The sequence below is a fragment of the Protopterus annectens genome, chromosome 1.part2 (assembly GCF_019279795.1).
Source record: "Protopterus annectens isolate FY-2018-M chromosome 1.part2, PAN1.0, whole genome shotgun sequence".
NCBI classification, from domain to species: Eukaryota; Metazoa; Chordata; order Ceratodontiformes; family Protopteridae; genus Protopterus; species Protopterus annectens.
Genome location: NC_056727.1, coordinates 1,021,767,280 through 1,021,787,684, shown reverse-complemented (window position 1 = coordinate 1,021,787,684; position 20,405 = coordinate 1,021,767,280). Strand labels below are relative to the sequence as shown.

Sequence of the window (20,405 nt, the reverse complement as noted above, 5' to 3'; positions counted from 1 at the left end):
TTTTGTTATTTTAATAATTTTCTTCGCCAGTGTTTTCTCGGTTTTATTTGCATATATACAGTAGATATATACACACATACACACACACACACACATTTATATTTATATGTCTATCTATATGTATACACACACACATACATGGGTCCACTTCACATGACTGAATCTCAAAATTCTGAATTTCATTTGACTGAGACCACAATACCTACTTTTCAAAATACTGAAAACTTATTTGACCGAATCTCATTATACTGAAAGCTTACAATGCTGAATTTCAAAATATTGAATTTTAAGCCATAGATATGATGTGTGCTTCCCTTCACCTGTGACTTACTTGTGGTAAAGTGCCAACTGTCAGAATACTGATAGTAGTGTAGAAAGTAGTGTTGTAGTACTTCTAAATGTGGGTATGTCTCTTTACATTTTTATGGGAAGTATCTAAAGTAATATGGTGGATGTTTAGTCTGCTCCCGGCAGTAGTGACAGTGTGCACAGTACTGCAAGGTAAGTAAAAGGTATATGCCCTTTTCCCCACTGTAGTGCAATCTTGGAGTTATTATATATATATATATATGTGTATGGGGGGTGTTCCCCCCACTTATAGTGGTTTTATATTGTCCAGTTTATGTTAAGAGGGTAAGTAAGTAGTTTTTATGTTTTGGAAAGAGTTAGTGTTGATGTTATAGTGTGCTTGTCTATGGCTTAAAATTCAGTATTTTGAAATTCAGCATTGTAAGCTTTCAGTATAATGAGACGCAGTCAAATGAGTTTTCAGTATTTTGAAAATTAGGTATCGTGGTCTCAGTCAATTGAAGTTGAGTATTTTGAGATTTAGTCATGTGAATTGGACACAGATACATATATGGATAGATATATGGGCATGTATATATATGTATGTATATTTATATATATATATATATATATATATATATATGTATACATACATGTAGGTAGCAGATGAGCAGTTGATGTATGGTATTAATTTTGTATGTATTTTGAGTTCAACGTTTTAACATTGCAGATTTTGAGATTTAAGTCCTGCACATTCATTATATAATGTCTAATATACTGTTTTTAGTTAGCTGATATGGGCACATATATGGACACATACATACAAACATATTTACACACAGTTTGAAAATTTACAGGATCATAAACCTATACAGATTTTGGCTAAAATAACTGATTTAGATTAGCTAATAAAGCTTTATATTTACTACCCTTGATAGGATAATTTAAAATATATACACTATACAAAAATAATTATATGCATTTATACCAGACTAGTGCTTATTCCATGGAAAAATGGAAAAAAAGATTCAGATGTGCAGGAAGTCAAAGGGTCATTTTTTTTTTTTTTTTGTGAGACGTGTTTTTAATGAGGAGATTGGATGAAATCATTTTGCACTCATAGGTTCTCTATATGTTAGAACAAGACTTAAAATTAGATTTAAGAATGTAAGAATATTTAGGCAAATACATGTGTATCATTATTTGGAATACATGCTGCTGTTTGGGCTTTATAATGATAAAATAAATCATTAAATCAGTATCAACAATCGAGACAATGCTAATTTCATTAACAATCAGATACATTGCAAGTGATCGGTTTCATTGTTGTAATGATATTGGTTTTCTTATACAGGTCATTAAGATTACATTTGAAGAATTTGATTTAGAGAGAGGATATGACACTCTCACTGTTGGAGATGGAGGACAACCTGGTGATCCCAAAACAGTGCTTCATGTGTAAGTAAATCAGAATATTGCAGACTTAATATAGTTATTAAATTAATGCATTTTACTTATTTCTTTCCTGCAGTTATTATCTAGGGATGTGAATATTATACATAGTATCTCAGTTATGGAAAAATTAATGACCCTGTTTGCTTACAAACACACACACACGCACTCACACATACATACACGCACACACACACACACACACACACACACACACACACACGCGCACACACTCACACATACATACACGCACACAGACACACACACACACACTCACACATACATACACGCACACATTCACACATACATACACACACACACACACACACACACACACACACACACACACACACACACACACACACATACACACACACTTTAAATTCAAGTCTTTACAGACTGCACAGATGCACAGTTCAAAATACAACACAAGCTTCTATTCTGTAAAGTCTCTGCATCCTTTAAAAGAGAAGGATGAGAAGCAGTGCTTTGTTGCACACAACAGCAGCTCAGTACATTCATGTGAGGAAAAGCCTTTAATTAATATGCTTGATCCCTTCAAAATCTGAGTTTTTTTTCATTTTTGTGTTACTATGGAAAATGTTTTATACATGATACATTGAAGAGCAAGGCATAAGTAATAGAATAAACGAATGCCTTCTAATGATCAGAATTTAATTACAGTGACGCATTTTAGAAATGAAGTAGCAGTCCTGATGTGTGTCCTTCTGTAGTATCAGCTGTCACAACATAAACGTCACATAGACATGAAAGTAAAAAGCCATAATGGTATGTAATAGAGCAGTTTATGCTGGATCTCGGCAGGCAGCAGAATAAAAGCTGATGACATCCCAATGAGTGTGTTACTAAAGTGTCTTAACAAATAGACTAAAGGAAGGTATGAGAACCAGCTGTACACAGCATCACTTTGGAACAGGATTCTATAAGTTCATGCCATGTTGCACTGAGTAATACTAGTACCACCAGCTGTCCTGACAAAAGATGCATTTTCCTACCTGACCACATTTATCTGTGATTACCAATTATGTTGCTCTGTATTGCAAAGTTTTTGTCAAAGAGAAAATAAATGCTACTAGATTATGTTAAAATTGCTTGAGTTGTTGTGTCTTACTTTGCGTTAACTTTGAACTAGGTAATATTCTGTACTGAACATGACTGTGTATATCAGGTCTGTTACTGTCATCTGTACTGCCATTTCCTAAATTTAATTAGGCCATGTACCTTTCCATAATTTTTCTGTGTGTATTTTATTTCCACATTTTTAATCCTGTCTTAGGAGGGTAAAGCTGTTAGAGATTATGTGGACTGTACAAGATGGTTATCAACACTTACTAAACAGAGCATGCACAGTTGTGGATTGGGGACTACCACCCACAGCGCAGCAAGGGCTGTCTGTCCTGCTGCATTGTGGGATCACTGGTGTAAAGGAAAATCAGTCAGGGATAAATTATTTGATCAGCATCTGTTGTCCCCAGAACTGACACCACAAACAAAAAGATTAGAAGCAGCAGAAGGAGCTAATGAGCAGCAGTGTCCTTGTGAAAGTATGAATATATGACAGTGCTGAAAAATTATGCAAAGACTTAGGTGCATTCTTTAAATACACAAGTGAGACTGTGGATATCTGTTACATAATGTGAGGGAATTATCTGCTCTGCTGAATATCAGCAATGGAAAACTCCCTCTGGCAGCAGTTAGAAAGCTTATGAATGATAACTTCTCACCAACAGTACCCCAAGGGCTTCATAAATAACCACCTGTAAGAACACAGGTGTTAAGTATGACACAACCAACAATATGCATCAGTGGGGCAAATCCCATTTCTGTATTACTCAGTATAATTAGACTGTTCCAGTGGAAAAGCCTGATTGCCTTGAAACAGAATGAAAAGAGTACCCCTGGGGAAAAGCATTAGATAACTGCTGCTAGGAGTGAAGGAAGATAAAATGTACCAGTTTCTGCTTAGATATGGAAGCAGTTAAAATGAATTAGCGTGATCCTTTATACTGACTGATAGCAAAGAATGACATTTATTCTAATGCTCAGCAGCAGTGCTTACAATTTACTGTTAGCAAGATAAATAATCTTCCATGACATGGGTTAAAGTGGTAAAATGTATGGGTGTGTGTGTGTGTGTGTGTGTGTGTGTGTGTGTGTGTGTGTGTGTGTGTGTGTGTGTGTGTGTGTGTGTGTGCACGTGTGTGTGTTTGCTTCATGTTTATCACACACACGTGCACACACATGCATATAAACATACATATGTAATAAAGCACAAAGGAATACGTATGATGTAGATATTGCCCCATGACCAGGGGTGTTGTGAGGGAAGCTAGTGCCTTGTTTGTGTGGTAGGATGTGTATCAGACACACCCACAAGTGCTTTATTGCAGTCATTTAAAATGGGGATACGTATTTTGCTAGTCTGAATTTTACATGTAGAAGACTCTGTATGATTATATCTTGTGCAATGTATTTTAATGCCAGTCAGAGTGGGTATTATTCAGGAAATAATGGACTCTGGAGGGGTGTGACAAGGCTGTCTGCCACATGCAGAGCCACAGACAGGCAGATTCACACATACATAGAAACACACACACACACACACACACACACACACACACACACACACACACACACACACACACACACACACACACAAAATCAAACATAAATGTGCCCAGCAATTACAGACATTTTCTTGACTTTCTTGACTGAATACACTTCAGATATCTCAATACGATTAAGTGAATTAAAAAAATCAGTTCAGTGTAAGGCATTGAATTCCCACATTTCTGCCATGTTCCTGATTTCCAGTCTTATGTTTGCAGTGCCCCTCAGAAAGGTTTGATTATCACCGAAGACTGCAGTCAGTCAGTAAAGGCAGACATTATCGTTTCATCCTTCGTATTGTTCACACAGTACATGCTGATACAAAGCCAGTTTCTAGCAATTAAACTATAATAAATCTCTAGATATGGACGAAGGGATTATAGCAGCCTTTGAAGAGATTTACCAAAACCTATATGGCCCTCAAGACCAGTTTACTGAAGAGTTACAATTTCCAGTGCTCAAGGAAGCAGAAATAAATAACCTCAAAACTCCCTTAAATGTGGAAGAAGTTATTGCTGCTGTAAATAGGTTGAAACCAGGCAAATCACCAGGGGCAGATGGTTATGTGGTAGAATTTTACAAGACTTTCAAAAAACAATTCGCTCCAATATTACTGAAAGTATATGAATACATAATAAAGTATGGTACCAAAGACTTGTATATCAATAACGCAAAAACTATATTCATACCAAAACCCAAGTCTGAAGCATCAAATTCAAATAATTACAGACCGATAGCACTCATAAATATCGGTATCAAAATTCTTTCTACAGTAGAATCAAAAAAATCTTACCTCTTATATCTTCTGAATAACTAGATTTTATGAACAACAGACAAATATATGACAAAACACTCAACATTGATTCAATCACTAGTTTAAAAGTGAATGATAAATGCCCTAGCTATGCACTCTCAGTAGATGCAACTAAAGCTTTTGACAGGGTAAATTTTGATTTCTTATTAAAGATACTCAAGAAATTTAGCATCCCTGAAGACTATATAAACATGGTTAGGGCTTTATACAATAATGCCACAACAACATTGTTTATAAATAAAAAGCAATCAAAACCTATTCAAATTGTCAACGGTACAAGGCAAGAATGCCCACTATCACCATATCTGTTCTATATATATATATATATATAGAGAGAGAGAGAGACAGAGAGAGAGAGTGAGAGAGATAGAACCTCTACTTCTTAAAATATCACAAAGAACTTATCACTATCTTATGAGTATTTCAAAAATCCCAATAATGTACACAACTTTTGCTGATGATTTAAACATTTATTTTGAATTCCTAAATACAAATTTGAATAAGATATTAAACTCAGTTGAAAAATTCTCAAAAATAACCAATTATGCCATTAACCAAAAAAAAAAATCAGTCATATTCCCTCTGAATACTCTAGGACATAAAGAATTCTATTTCCCTGAAACTGAAATAAAAGTCAGTTATAATCTTAAATATCTGGGTATCATGTTCACTCACCCCCAATCTGAAATGATTAAAAACAATTTGCTCAAAACCTGGACTATTATCAATGAGGGCACTAAGAGATGGTTAAATCTCAATATATCTCCACTATCTAAGATGGCTATAGTTAAAATGAATATTCTTCCAAGATTATTGTTTCATTTTAGTGCTATTAATCAAAATATATCCAAAAAATTTTTCTCTAAACTTGAAACACTACTAGGTAAATTTATTTGGCATTTAAAAAAATACAAGAATAAAATATTCTAGATTAACATTACCCAAACAAAAAGGGGGGGGCTAGGTCTACCTGAACTCCAAACATACTATAACATTATAAATGCTAGTCGAATTATACAAAAAGCAAATTTTGAACCATTCAACAATGCATGGTATCCACTATGGATTAAAATATATTACACTCATTTAATCTCATGTAATTTAAATCCTAAAGCAGTACCCTTTTTGAATTCTAAGACCTTAAAGTATTTTAAGGTCCACCCCATAATCATAAGAAACACACTAATATTTCAAAAGCTGGTATCCTCCATAAATCTTAAAGATACTTTGCTACTGGGGCAACCAATACACCTTAACCCTAATATTAAACAAAATAATACTATGATAAACCTGACTCAGTACCCCAAAATCAAAAACATCACCATATGGGATCTCTATCAGGTTAAAGGCCTTTCAATTGAAAAAGACAAAGATTCGAAGTAAATAAAAGTTATAACACCCATAGCCGGCGTTAGGCACCTCCCGATTATCTCCCTGCATATGAGGGCCCCTACATGAAGCAGCCGCAGGTTTTTCTGTCTCCTCCGATCCTTGCTCAGTGCCTGCTAGACATTCGCACGGCTGTGTATCTTCACCATCCAATTCAGTTTTTTTTTTTACTTTGTCTGTAAGCTGCAGTCAATCAGGTCTGCTTCAGTGAAGCAAGGGACCTGATTGGCTGCAGCAGCCAGGGAAGTAAATTCTAGTTTCCTGATTGGTTGCAGCAGCAGCCAGGGGGTAAGCTGTAGTTTCTTTTTTTTTTTTCTAACACTGAACCTTGACAGGAGAACCTAGCAAGGACTGGTGGTAGTGGGCATAGGCTTTGCAAGACCTTCAAAAATTTGGGACGATTTTCTTTATTTAAACAACACCAAGCAAATTGAAGTTTAGAAGCAAGAATGAAACTAGACACCGGTTATTATGACAATGAGGACTTCCTACAGGTCATTATACTGACTGCTTTTTGAACTCCACCTTTAGTTAATGCTGTATGATGTTTTGCTTGCCAGTCTTAAGGAACATTGGTGTACCAAGTCCAAGCAGCTATGGATAAAGGTGGCAGAGGCAGGCTCCCTTTTATACTGGCCCTCACCAGCAAGAATGTTTGCATTAAATATGTTAAAAAAGCAGTGAGTAAGAAGTAAGAACTGGGATTTTCTTGGTCATGTTTTTTTTTTTTTTCGTTTTAGTTTCAGATGGCCACCTTTTGAAGCTTAATGGTTCAGAAATGTGCTAACAATGGTACTGGGTTTTATCAGAGCTCATGTTCGGTCTACTGCAAAACTGCTTTAAGTTTGCAAACCAACCTCTATGACACAGTGGTGCCTGTTCATTCTAAATAGCTGGCATGTAGTTCTGTGGTTACCGGTCATGGACAGAAACATAACTCTGACCCGTAAAAATCAAAACATGACACGTAAAAATCAAAACACTTCAAAATATATATATATAGATAGATAGAAATAGCTATACGTATATGTATATACTGAAGGGACACAAATAAAGTACCGTTTTCTTACTTTTCAAAAAAGATAGTGTTCAGACTCTACACCCCATACAGCTAGAGACTGACAACTTTGCTTAAGCTTCTTTAGTTATTTAATATAATGAATGTACCCTTAAATGGTCTGATTTGATGAGAAACATGTATAAAACTAGGAGGAGTAAGACTAAAGTTGAGGGGGGGGGATCACAATGTTGTAAGTATATCAGCACTTAAGAGGTTTGTTATTACACTGAAAGGACTGGGGAAGGTGTTGAAGGACTAATTTACTGATCATAAGTCTGTAAAAGCATCTCGCGCTACACATGCTGAGTGGTGAGCCCCAATGTAGACATCATTTTGGTGTGGTTAACAGTCAGCAGAGCTGAAGCATCTGAGGAGTCAGAGAAAATAAAAGAATGTAACAAAATGAGTCACTAGCCAAGTAAAAAGTAATACGATTAATTTAATTAATAAGGAAAAAGTACAAGTGCTAATGCAACAGGAAACACACTTAACTCAGGCAGAACATATGAAATTGACAAGTAGGGACTATCTATTATTAGCACAAAGTAGTAATGAGAGGGAAGATGGAGAGGAGTTTTACTGCTGGGTAAAAGTAAGCAGAATTAGACAGAAAGCACAATAGTCGGCAAGGGCGGGTGTTTAGCAAGATGGAAAGGTAAGGTGAAAAGAAAATGAATGACATTAATATCTATTTATCTGTCCTTGCAGGCAAAATATGCAACTATCAGGAAACTAATCCTACAAATCAATGCCATTGCTGAATGATTTTTGTTAATAGCTGGAGACTTGAACAGAATACTTAGTGAAGAGGAAGTAGGCAAAAAGAGGTACAGGCAGCTGACTAGTTAAGAAAGAACTGAGATAATGGTAAGTGTGAATTGAAAACACAAGTGCAAAAAAATTACACGAGTCACGGAGTATAAGAGAAGGATTTAACTGAGGTTTGAAGAGACAACTTAAGGATTTACAAGCAGGTAAAAAGAGGGGGTCATTAAATATTAGAATTTGGAAGGACAAACACGTCCAAGTACAGAAAATGGAGGAAGGAAGGACATGGGCAAAGAGAATGTCATTCAAACAAACATTTCTTGTGAGCACATCAAATCTTCAAAGCTATTGGCAGCTAGATTGCAACAACAGACAGTGCAAAGGGCAGTAGATTAATTAAGATATTCTAAAGGGTGAAACTTAGAGACCTTACCAGAAATAAGGGAGCTATTCTGGTCCTATTTTGTGGCTCTGTAAGAAGGGCAAAACAGTAGTACAGGTAGGGATGGAAAGACAAGAACTTTGTTGTCAGAATTATAGCTTCTGAGGTTAACTTGGGAAGTAAGTGCCAATCTCATAAAACCAACTGCAGTAGATGAAGTTAGATATGCTCTGGGAAAAGAATTGAATGGGAAACTCCTGAACTTGACTTGCTACATATACAAGTATGGGAATTATCAAAGAAAAAGATAATGCAGATCTGGGTAAACTTTTGTTTACTAAAATCTTACAGGGAGAGGAAGTTCCAAGTTCTTGGAAAGAAGGTCTTGTAACTGTGATAGCCAAACAAGGTAAGGATCTTAAAAATCTGAATCCCTATAGACTAATAACAATTTTAAATCATAATTATAAGACCTATATAGTAATTTTGGTGGCAAAGTTAGGTCTGTTTCTACCAACAATAATACATCTAGATCAAAAGAGATTTATAGAGGAAAGGAGCACTATTGATAATATCTTATCAACACTAATGATAATCAGTGAGGGTAATCTAGAACACGCAGAAATATCAATACTCTCATTAGATGTAAAAAAAGCATGTGACAGTAGATTGGGGTTTCTTGACTATGGTGCTGGAAAGCACAAATTTCTCTGATGAGTTTAAGATTTGGTAGAGGTTGTGTCATAATTAATCAACAAGAGCCAAGGTGATAGGGGATTTATCAGAATCATTTTGGCTGTCCTAAGGGACTAGACAGGTGTGCCATCTCTTCCCATTATTATTTGCTTTATATTTGGAACCTTTGGCATCGTGGATAAGTCTTTCTCACATTAGGGGCTTTCACTGGAACAGTCTACAACCTAAACTTGCATTATACACAGATAATATAATTGTCACACTAAAGCAACCTCTTGATGATATGCCACAACCAATGAACATGTTGTAGCAGTTCAGGGAAATGTTAGGGTATAAGATAAATAAAGGCAAAACTAAGGCAACTGGAATTAATCTAGAAACTCAGGAAGAACTTCAATTTAGATACTTGGGAATTTTACTTGTTAGCATATACGGGACTTCTATGTTAAAGACTTATCAGGCTATGTTTGAAAAGATCGGAGGGAACTTAAGAACGTGGATATTATTAGATCCGGAATTAGTGTTACATAGAACCCCACTTCCTGTACTTAAAACAATCTTTCAGGTTATAGATAAAAGGGAATGTTACAAAAGCTAAAAAAAATGGATGCGGGCTTTCATATGGCATAGTGATAAGGTGAGAGTGAAATAGGAGAGATTAATATTTCCAAGGGATATGGGGGAGGGGGGTACCTGATATAGACAGGTACTATAAGGCAACAATCTTGCTATGTTAGCCACAATAAGCTGGCAATCTGGATCAAATTTGGAAAAGAATGCTGCTGGTAAACAATGACTGGTTAGATTTGACTGATATATTAGAATCCTTTTGAAGGAAGGAGGGCAAGACAGTGCACTCACCATACTTGTGTACGGCAGTTGCCTCCCTTTTGGTGGGAAAGACATATAATTCGTGGAAAATACAAATATTGCCAATTGGAGTGCTAATAAAAAGCATGGTTAGGCCTGACCCTGCAGAGGACTGGAGAAAATTAAAGACACCTTTAAGGTATTGGGATCAATTACTATTAAAAGACAGTATTGACATGGGATGAAGTCAGGAGAACCTTTGGAGTACTGGAAGGGAGGTATTTGCAGCTTTATGCCATAAGAAGGCAATTGGAAACCTTTCCGTGGTTTAAAAATGTCTATAGTAGATTGCCCAGGTTTAATCAATTGGTGGAGAACACTATGCACCAAACCCTAATTTGATAAAAGCATAGTCTGCAAGGACTTCCAAGATGTCTTCACAGTGATCAACAGCTTAATCAGCTCTACCACTGGGAAAACAGAAACTGAGAAACTGCAGCCAAAGATACTGTCAATTTGCGTAAAAGTCTGTACTGTACTGTATTGATGTCTTAACACGTGCTAATACAAATCCATTTCTACTATCTAAGTTTATCATATCAATGTTTTAAACTATCCTTGATGTTATGCGTTTGTTCTGCAGTTTTTTTTTGGCTATGTCTGGAATTGTTAAGCTGAGAGGTTAGTAGAGCCAGCTATGTGTGTGGACAATGTTTATGTTTGCCCTCTATTTTTAGTCTATTCCTCATCAAAAATATGTATTCACACAATGCATGCTACTGGAAAATTTGTTATTTTACCATCTTTTAGTTCATAAGCAAATTGTATTAAATCCTTAATGTTATGCCCTTGCCTTGTTTTTCATTCTTTTACCTCATCTAGAATTGCGCTGAGACATTGGGGGGGGGGGGGGTGAGAATTCTGCAGAATGCACTGATTATTTTAATGAATGCTGATACAAACCCTGTTATTCTAATACCCTTCTAAGTTTATCATAGCAATGTTTGTAACTATCCCTAATGTTATACCTTTGTTCTGTGGTTATTTTTGGCTTTGGAATTATACTGAGAGGATAGGAGGTTGGTAGGGGCCGGACAGTGTCTAGCTGTTTGGTAGTTTTGGTATGTTCATCAAAAATCTGGGGTCACACAACACATACTACTGCAAAGTCTTATTCTAGCATCATTATTAGTTTATAAGCCAAGTATTTTAAATCCTTAATTTTCAGTCTTGCTGTAGTGTTGTCTTCTTGTCTGGGTGTCTGCCCTGTGTGTGAGAGTCTGGGTAGCTCTCTCTTGTAAACCACAACCAGGAAACAAAAGTGCGTGTAGACCAGGAACCTCACTCCGGAATACTGCAAAACATTCAACAGGTGCAGTTTTTTATATTTAATTTTTAAATGCATATTTTTTTAAAAAGGAAAGCATGGTTGATTAACCAAATGATTGATTAATTATTCAATCAATTAATGTAACAATGCAACGCATTTCAGCATAAATAAGTAAGATCTGTTGTGTAAAGAAATCACACTTGAAAAAGCCCGTTACGAACGGGCGAAAGCGCTTGTGCTAGAGTTTGGTTCGTGTCTGTGGAATAAAGATTTTATGTCCATCATTTTGCTATTACTTTGGCGAGAAGTTTTTTGAACTTTGGTTCACATTGCAAAAAGATTTTGTTTGCATTTTTGCACCTGTTGAATGTTTTGCAGTATTCCGGAGTGAGGTTCCTGGTCTACACGCACTTTTGTTTCCTAGCTCTCTCTTGTGTTTCTGTCCTGTGCAAGGGAGTCTGTGTGGGTGTCTCTATTCAGTCTTGCTGTAGTGCTGTCTTTGTTTTGTGTATCTGTCCTGTGTGTGGGTGTCTGTGTACCTCTGTGGGACTGGCTACCTTGTCATAATGTAACAACATTGTTACTAAATGCCAGTCTGTCTGTGTGCGTGTGTGTGTGTGTGTGTATACTTCTGTGAGTGGCTGCCTTGCTGAGGTACAGAGGCTTGCTATAATGTAACACTGGTACTAAATGCCATTCAGTGTGTGTACCTTGGCACTTCAAGTCTTTTTAATGGTTTGAATGTAGTAATACTATACAGTGATTGTTAAATGGTGCTGGATGAGCTTGACAGGGAAGTGGGTGTGATAGCAACATGGTCACACTTTATATTCTCCTCGGTAGGGCCCCCAACGTGAAACTTGCCGGGGGCTCCCAAAATGCTAGCACCAGCCTGATAACACTACAATCAACCAATTAACATACCTGATTAACGCAATTATGAATGTTAAAATAGATAACCAAGACATGCAGCTATATCAACAAATTATTAACCTGTTACTTTTGAGATCTAAAATGTTATCAAATACCTATAGATTAATAACAAAAAATTAAATATCAAGATGCACTTCTATATTTCAAATTTGGGAAGAGAAAAATAATAAGATCACTGTTGAGCAAAAAGCTGCTGCAATTGAGTTTACTTTGAAACTAACCCCCCTCAAAAAACTAATTTACACCCAAATTATGATTGATAACAATGCTTATCACACACCACTTTTTCTAAATAAAATTAATCCCTCACACTCTCCCTATTGCACCATATGCCAAAACAGTGTTGCAGACACTCTTCATATTTTTTGGAGCTGCAAGAATATTTACAAATTATTGTGCTCGTTAAGAGCCAAGTTAGAAAAAAGAGATACACTAAATCTACCCTGTCATGGGAAATGGCAATTTTACTTGTATTCCCTACCAGTTTTTCCTATGAAAATAAACACATCATAGTCACACTGTGTGTAATGATGAAATCATACATAGCTCAAAATTAGTTAGATAGAAGTAAAATCACATGGGAAGAATTTAAAGGAATGGCTATAAAGTACTTTTTAACCAGTAAATGAATTGCAAGAAGCCAATCAGAAACATTGGAGAACCCTTATAGAAATCTTAGGTCAAAACTGATTTATGAACAAGGGACTACAGCATCAGTATTAATCTATGTAAATAAGGGAAACTAAAGATATTTAGTATTTTAAAATGTCTACTCACAACAAAAATGGGAAGGTCATGGTAATACATATAAGATGAACATTCAAGGTGACATCAATATATATAATGTATATAGTTAGTAAAAGATATAACATAAGTTAGGTAGGCTAGAATGTCTTGATGCACGTGTTTAATGTCAGATTTCAATATGATGTATATTATCTCCATGTAGTTTTCTGTATTACAGCTCAGTATGAACAGCTTGATTGTTAGTTACTTTTGCATATTGTTAGTTTAACACTGATGATTAATGTTATATGTACTTTAATAAGATTACTGCAACTTGATATTCCTAGTACCTGTTCTTATATTTTTGTGTGATATTCTTTTCTTGTATTAAAATAAGAAGAAAGAATGCAATAAAAATATATTTGAAAAAAAAGAAAACCCCTTTCTCTATATTGGTAAAAAAGATATCTTGTCTGTCTCTATCTCTCTTTCTTTTTCTCGCTCTCTCACTTTTGCTGCTCATTTTCTCTCCCTCTGTCTCTCTGTCTACCCATACAGACACAAACACACATATACATAATTGTACTAGTTTTTCTGTAATTTTTCTTTATTTTATTTTTTTTTTCATCTCACAAAATCTGGCTTTTTGAGCCACTTTTAGAAAGTAACATGGCTGAAGCAGTTATTTTTGATAGTCTTTTTTTAATTTAATATTTTTTTCATTTTATTACTTCTGCATTTTACATTTGTTGAACAGTAAATGGACATTTAGAAAAAAAACAAAAAAGGTGGCCATTTTTTCTTCGTTATTTTTGTCCATATTTCATGCACTTTAATATTCTGCTATTAATCAGCATACTTTTTTTTCACCATGTAATATGTGTACATCAACACCCTGCTGGAGAACATTTGTTTTTCAGTACGGTTTCCATTATGGAATACAGAATAGTTCATCTTCCCTTTTTAACTGATTGCTGTACAGAATTAGAACTTTTTAATTGTGTGAAGCTTTGATACAAGGGTTTTACAGTAGTCATTTAAGGGATCCTTCTTTCCAACTACTGTGTACTATTGTACAGTTAGGTTTATAAACAGGTGATAACACTACATAGCACTGCAGCTAGTTCAGACAGGTAAATGAGTCCACATGAGGAGACTAACATATCAGTATCACAGTGCTTCAAAAACGGGTATATTATTTTCTTGGTAATGAAACCTGACAAATATTCACAAGATTGTGGATTATTTGTGTGTGTGTGTGTGTGTGTGTGTCTGTGTGTGTGTGTGTGTGTGTGTGTGTGTATTCGTGGTTTCACTTTTGTTGAGTAGGGCATACATCGACCAACAAAATGTGGACTACAAAAGGTTGGCAAAGCGAACATTGACATGTTACCACTAATGTGCCGAGAAAAAACTTGAGTGCAAAATTTGCAAACAACCTCACCAAAATAACATAGTTTCTTTAGTGGTGAAGCCTTTCTACACCCCCATACCCCCTGACAATTATATATACTAACTCTGAGATAACAGAATCCAAAGAGAAAAGAACTATTCCCCTACAAAGGGATTGTCAGTCTAGTATACATGTTGACCATCTGCATATATCGACCAAATGTGGCTATTAAACAGATGTTGACAAATCTGCATTAGACCAAATGCAGGGCACTGTCTATCGATATCTATATGTATATATTTGTGTGTGTGTGTGTGTGTGCGTACATATGTTATTACACGATGTACTTCAAAATATTAAAGTGCAAAAAGACCAAACATCAAAACATCAATCTTAAAGGATCAAACTTAAAACAAAAAAATAACAGAGCTCATGTTTTTCACCTCCCCTGCTAATCATATATATCACCTCCGATATCATACAATAGCAGGGAAAGTACAAATTCCCACTTCCCATTGATCTGTGACCTCCTAAGTAATGCCAGTAGAAGTAAACACATTCAATATTATGAACATTCAATTATCTTTCCATGTATATATAAATATGTCTCTCTCTCTATATATATATAAATATATATATATATATATATATATATATATATATATATATATATACATATATATATATATATATATCTATATTCAACAAAACTAAGTAGACTGTGTGGATAAACAGGTGCTCTCACGATAAAGGAAAATATGAGAAAAAGTAAATATAAAGAGCACTTAACCACGGCTAAATAAAACACCGATTTAATAAAATAAATAAATACAAAGGTGAGCGCTTTCGCAGTCAAGCTGCTTCCTCAGACAATTCAAACTGAACAATTCAAGTATTTAAATACAGTCTCCATATGACATCACATCAATTAAGCATTTAAAGATACAACATCAAAAATACACACATCTAAAATATACATAAATACAAAAGATCAATAACTCATAAACAATCCATATTTGACCATAAAAAACAATGAATATATGTTCTTAAAAATCATACATTCATTCATAAGAAATACATTCATAAAAAATATTTCCATAAAAATAATATCTTAGTCATACAACATCCTCTCATTTATGTAAAGGTCTATTGGCTAAAATGGGTTGGATGGATAACTTGTCATTAAGTCCTTTACCCATATTTGCCCTCATTCTAATAATCCATTTGAGCTCACTGTTCACGACCCTGTTCCTAATGGGCCCCTGTCTAACATTAAATGGTACCATCTCTATAACCATAAATCTGAACTCATGTTCCATGCCCCTGGTCATGACATGTTGTGCCAAAGCGTTGGTATCAGCATGCCTGGATATGTGATAAAGATGTTCCCTGATCCGATCCCATAACCTGCGTGTAGTCATGCCTATATAGAAAGAAAAATAGATCAAACAATAACCTAAATAAACAAGATTGGTGGAATTACAATCTGCTCTCAAGCGAAAACTCAGTTGTTTCCCTGTATCTGGATGATGGAATCCCCCTGAAGTATCAAGATATCTACAGAAGTTACATTCTTTACATGGCAAAGTACCATATCCAGACTCTATAGTCTGGGTATCTCCCCCATAGCATAATTTAGGGCCACAGAGGATTCTCTTGAGAGATTTCTTATTTTTAAAAGCATAGAGAACATTCCAATTCTTAGAAAACACATTTTTCAATAGATTGATATTACTAGAATAAGTCACTGGAATTCTCATATACTCATCCCTAAGATGAACTTCAGTGGCTACCCTTTTCATCCCAGAAAAAATATGGTCTACCTAGACTTGTTCTCACATTATGTGTTTGTGCAATAGCTCTCAACAAAGGATTTATCAAGGTTTACAAGTGCTCCATCAAAGCTGTCATCATTAGCTGTTAACCTTGACACTCTCAGTGCTTGCCCTTTCATTATGTTCTTAAACACATGCTGGGGATGCATACTACTACGTTCCAGGTAGGTATTTCTATAGCATTCCTTCCTATGTACTTCTGTAATAAAATTTCCTTGCTCAGATCTACGAACACATACATCTAAAAAATCAACTGATGCATGGGAGTTACTGGCTGTTTACTTCAAAAACCCAGTGGTATTGTTAATAAATTCCACAAACTGGGTAAAACTGGACATATCCCCCTCCAAAGAAGGAAGAGGTCATCCACAAACTGATGAAAGGATGTAATGAGAAAACCCATTATGTATATTTTAGATGTGTGTATTTTTGATGTTGTATCTTTAAATGATGAATTGATGTGATGTCATATGGAGACTGTATTTAAATACTTGAATTGTTCAGTTTGAATTGTCTGAGGAAGCAGCTTGACTGCGAAAGCGCTCGCCTTTGTATTTATTTATTTTATTAAATCGGTGTTTTATTTAGCCGTGGTTAAGTGCTCTTTATATTTACTTTTTCTCATATATATATATATATATATATATATATATATATATATATATATATATCTATATATATATATATATACACACACACACACATACACACACACACATATGGGTCTATGTAACAATGTTGAGTGTTCATAACATTGACCCCAAAACACTGAAATAGCACAATATCAAAGTTCCATATCACTGACATGTAAAACATTGACTATATACAGTTTTGCAGGGGACAAGCCCCCACCCCCAGTATATACAGACACAATACACACACACACACACACACACACACACACACACACACACACGCACGCACGCACACACACACACACACACACACACACACACACACACACACACACACTGAGAACTGACCAGCCAAAGACCCATTTACTAGCTTCATGTTCATCATGCCTGTTGCATGCATGGGAAAAAGCTAATTCTATGTAAACATAGTATTGCAAAGAAAGAGGTAAAAACAGGATTATGGACTATGGCACACATTAAACCCAATTTACATTAATAAAAGAACTAACAACTCAAATTTAAGTGCATTAACTAATTAGGAATCATAAAAAATTATCCAATAATGTAAAAGGCAATATCCTGAAGAAAACGAGAAGATAAATGTCACAAATAGAAAATTAAGTTGTTTAAGAAGAAAGTGGAGTTTCATATGATGAAGCAAAAAAAATAATAGTCACCATAGCAACAGGAGGCAGCCTCTCTTAGCCAGGATTCAAATTACGTAGTCATACTCAAATGTAGTTCATGGTCTGTACCATGCGTACTTTGAGCTAGGAGGTAAATCCGAAGAAACAGTGCGCAAAACTAAAACAAGCATGAAAATAAAAATGTGTATTGAAATAAAAATAACACACGTGTCAGCATTACCACAGAACAAGTATAAAAACAGATAGATCAACTTAAGCAACTTGATGGTGGCAGGATTATTACTTGCATTTTTGCTTCTGGGTTCTGGCTAGTTGTCACTAAAATGATTACATTGTGAATATTTTTAGGGTACAATAAGCATGTCATTAGCTAAATCCACTTAAACAAATAATGGGAGGGGGAGCATGAGATTGTGTTACCTGGAAAGCAGTGCATGTGTTTATAAAGTACTGTGCTACTTATATGTTAATCTCCTCCTCTGGACTCAGCTTGCTGTTTAGGCCATACCTCACAGCAATGCTGGGTGTGTGTTAATATCTTTATCATGCACAGCCCTTTGTGCCTTACTTCAGACAGTAAGGTACTGGTTTTGAATTGGGTTTAACTAGAGCTGTGGCATTATCTGCATAATCTCATAGGAAGTAACTGTTGTCCGACTAGTAGTTTGGACATCAGTTGGTGGGCAGAGTTCTTAATTGAGAATTCTGAAAATTAGATAAAAAAAAAAAAAAAAAAACAAAGGCTTCCCTTTTAATGACCGATAATCACTTACAGTGTTCCAGCAGGTGGCACTGCTGGGCTCTTTGTCACTGAGGAGAAAGAAGCTGTACATCTTGTTAATTGCTGTGTGTAATTTTTGAGTATTTATACTAGAGCGGTATGTTATTAAAGGTAGTCTGTATTCCACTTTGAGTATTAATACATTTTTGGCTAAGACTTTGCTAGTTATCAGAATTAGCAGACTGGAGATTTTATAGCAGAGATTGCTTTAGGTAAGAATCTTGATAATGGTGTTGCTAATGTATTTGCTAAAGGAAAGTTTTGAGTCAAGGGTAAGATACATTTGTCCCGGTCCCCTTCAATAACACACATCACACCAAATGACATTTGACAACCTTTATTAAATTTCCATAACATAGCTTTGATAACCAACTTTATTAATTGCAACTGTTCATGATATAATTGAATATAAATACAGCATAACATCCTTGTAATGTTAATCAGGGCAGCGTACCTACTCACCCTGCCCCAGTAAGCAGCGTCCATACGTCTACTCACTTACTTTACTTATGAAGCAGCATCCCATCTCACTTCACTGTTAATCAGGGCAGCGTACCTACTCACCCTGCCCAACAAGCAGGTTCCATACCTCTGCTCGCTTACTTTACTTATGAAGCAGCATCCCAACTCACTTCATACACCATCCATCGAATTACCTTCCACCAAATAAGCACCATGCTTACCTCAGCTTGCTTATCTATTCAGCAAGCTTCCTCCAACTACTCATTTCCTTTCCCCAGATCATTGAAATAAACGTCCAGACATCAGAGGGGGAACAGAAGAGGGCAAACCTACCCCTCTTCTCCCCCAACCAGCCTGACCAGGTTATTCCCACTCCTTTCTACCCAAAAGTGTTCAATCCACTTCCCATAAAGGGAAGGGTCAAGCCAAACATCATTTGGTGTACCTATCATCTGTAACGCACCTTAAAATCCCGTCATAAACTCCTTTGCCATGCCATCACTGAAACACACCCTAATAAAACTAAATAAAGTAGGATTACAGTGACCCCGTTGTAACACCAGAACATCCACACCAAGAGAACACATACCCTTTTAGCCTGCTGCCTTCAAAGCTGAAATCATGGCTCAACCTGAATGTATTGACAGCCTATAACCACAACAAAACCACAAACTATAACCCCTTGAACTCAAGACGGCACCCAGTCAAACAACTAGTAGCAAGTCTCACACCCAAAACCCTGTTAACCATAGCATATCACCGTAGGCCCACCCCCTACCCAGTTCTATATGTGCAACAACTCCATTACCGTAGGGAACAGTCTAACTCCAACTTTAATGTCCTACCTTAGCTGGCAAAAAAAAAAACAAACAAAAAAAACAGCACCCCTTGACCTAGTTCCCGAAAACCCACCTATGCTCAGCAATGAAATACTTTACATACCCAGCCATAAACAACCCCAATTCACTCATTACCAAAATATTCTTAACCCCTGTTTGGCCTTGGCCTTTCCCCTGGAGAGCTCCATTCTTATATTACCTGTACCACTAGTAGGCAATTAAGACCTGTCCTACCACAGCCTTATCCTGCAACCAAGCTTCCTTTAACCTTCTAACTCCCCTGTAACAATGCACCCATCTTTAAAACTACCCCATCAACTGCCTACCTACCATGCTTCTTAAAACTCTACTCACAAAATTGACAAGAGCCATAGGGCTTTAGCCTAATAAGTCCTGTGCTCCTATGAATGTTGTGACTCTACTCATCCCCACACTCCCCATAAACCATCCCCAACCGTTTCCCCTTTGGCCCCCCCCTGCCTACCTCTTCCTTACTTGCCCCCTATACCAATGCAATAATCAGCTCCCACTAAT

The 20,405-nt window shown here is 36.0% G+C and overlaps 1 protein-coding gene across 1 annotated transcript in view; it reads left to right on the top strand.

The window, feature by feature from the left end:
• Positions 1-20,405, top strand: part of LOC122792225 (CUB and sushi domain-containing protein 1-like) — a 3,080,606-nt gene that overhangs the window by 348,290 nt on the left and 2,711,911 nt on the right. The window contains exon 6 of the mRNA XM_044059969.1: positions 1,643-1,746. Within this exon, the coding sequence (XP_043915904.1) occupies positions 1,643-1,746 (104 nt within the window). The remainder of the gene's footprint in view (positions 1-1,642; positions 1,747-20,405) is intronic.